This window comes from Coccidioides immitis (genome assembly GCF_000149335.2).
Source record: "Coccidioides immitis RS genomic scaffold supercont3.3, whole genome shotgun sequence".
NCBI lineage: Eukaryota > Fungi > Ascomycota > Eurotiomycetes > Onygenales > Onygenaceae > Coccidioides > Coccidioides immitis.
In genome coordinates, this window is record NW_004504308.1 from 352684 (window position 1) to 354159 (window position 1476).

Sequence of the window (1476 nt, forward strand, 5' to 3'; positions counted from 1 at the left end):
AATTGTCTTTGTTTTGTTTCATATGTTGCCTGTTGTCAGGGGATGCCAACAGTGAAAGCCAGGAGGAAATGTAGTGGGGATTCCAGTACCATATTAGAACAAAGGTTGTTCCAGTTCAAGGTGCAAAACCCTCCCAGCTACTATCTCTAAGCTATATAAACCACCCATAGCTCCTGCATCTCACTCAATACCTTTGTGCACCTTTGTACTTTTCCACACACTCATTCTTTATTGCTAGTTTGGTTATTAGTTAGAGAATATGAAGATCTCTTGTTCATGAAGCTTGCCACTGTTCCTCATTAGAGCTGCCTGTATTAGTACAGGCTCTTTAGTACTATTATTTCTTATGAGCTTAGGCATCCATTAAGGCATGCTTCTCTGTTCTTACTACTTGGCCATTACCATCCTTACTATGTTGTGATTTTTCATCCTTCTTGCACTCTCACCATCTCAACCAACTCACCTACTTTGACAAGGCATCCCATCATACCCCGCTTCACTATGTATAGAGGCTCCCAACATATTGCAGCTATGTGGCATAGACATTCCACTCATTGGAACATCTCTTGATGATCTTGGAGACTGCAGTCCTTTCAGTAGATCTTGGGGGCTGCTTGCAGTGGGAGAGCTCCTAGCAATATCCTGAATTGAATGTTGGGAGCTAGATGACTGTGGAAGAGCCAATAGCTGTAGAAGACTATAGTTGCCAATAATAAGGCCCTGTCAGCATAGAGCATCTCTTGAAGAAAGTTTGCATATACAGTCAACTTCTTTGTCAGCTGTAGTATAATTGCCTGGCAATATAACTAAGCTTCAGTAATGTCCAGCCCCTGTAGCATCTAGTCTTTGGAGCACTGTGCTGTTAATATTATTGGTGAACTTATCCCAATTCTTGTAGACATTTAGAATATGGTGAAGCTTTTGTGCTGCTCACAGGCTCTTCACTTTTAACCATATGGCATCAATCCTGTCAATACTCCATGTAGCAACAAGTCTATTCTTGATCTTTTGCATATTAATGTGATGTCATTCAACATCCAGAGTAACCTTTCAAGCATCATGGAAATCAGCTTCAAAATTAGCATGTATAACATGTTGTCAAGCTCTGGATCTTTCAACATATCAATAGAAATGGGCCACTAAGTCAGTAACCATATCAGTCACTCACATCAGTGTGTTCATTAGCTCAATCTGTAGGCTGTAGCAATAGTGCAGAGCTTGGTTATCAATGTATTCCATAGCTGCTGTTAGATTATTAAAGAAATGGCCATTCAGGTTGACTTCACTGTCTCTGATAACAACCAGGCCTTGATTTTCAGGTGCAGGAGCTAGAGAAGGCAAGTTGCTTTGTCCAGCCATTTTGAAGAATATCAGTAATTCAAAAAGAATTGCAAATGTCAGAATAACAAAATAGAAGACAAGAAGAAGTGTTGAAAATGTTGAATCTGTAAAAAGAATCAAGCTTGAATGTAAAAG

At 39.8% G+C, this 1476-nt stretch overlaps 1 protein-coding gene across 1 annotated transcript; it reads right to left on the minus strand.

Annotated features, from left to right (window-relative positions):
* Positions 1-246: 246 nt before the first annotated feature.
* Positions 247-955, minus strand: CIMG_13162 (uncharacterized protein; the record flags this gene model as incomplete). The annotated part of the gene is made up of 4 exons (XM_001241635.2): positions 247-309; positions 389-410; positions 464-720; positions 935-955. The coding sequence occupies 4 exons, from the start codon at positions 953-955 to the stop codon at positions 247-249; spliced, it is 363 nt and encodes a 120-aa protein (XP_001241636.2).
* Between the last annotated feature and the right edge of the window lie 521 nt (positions 956-1476).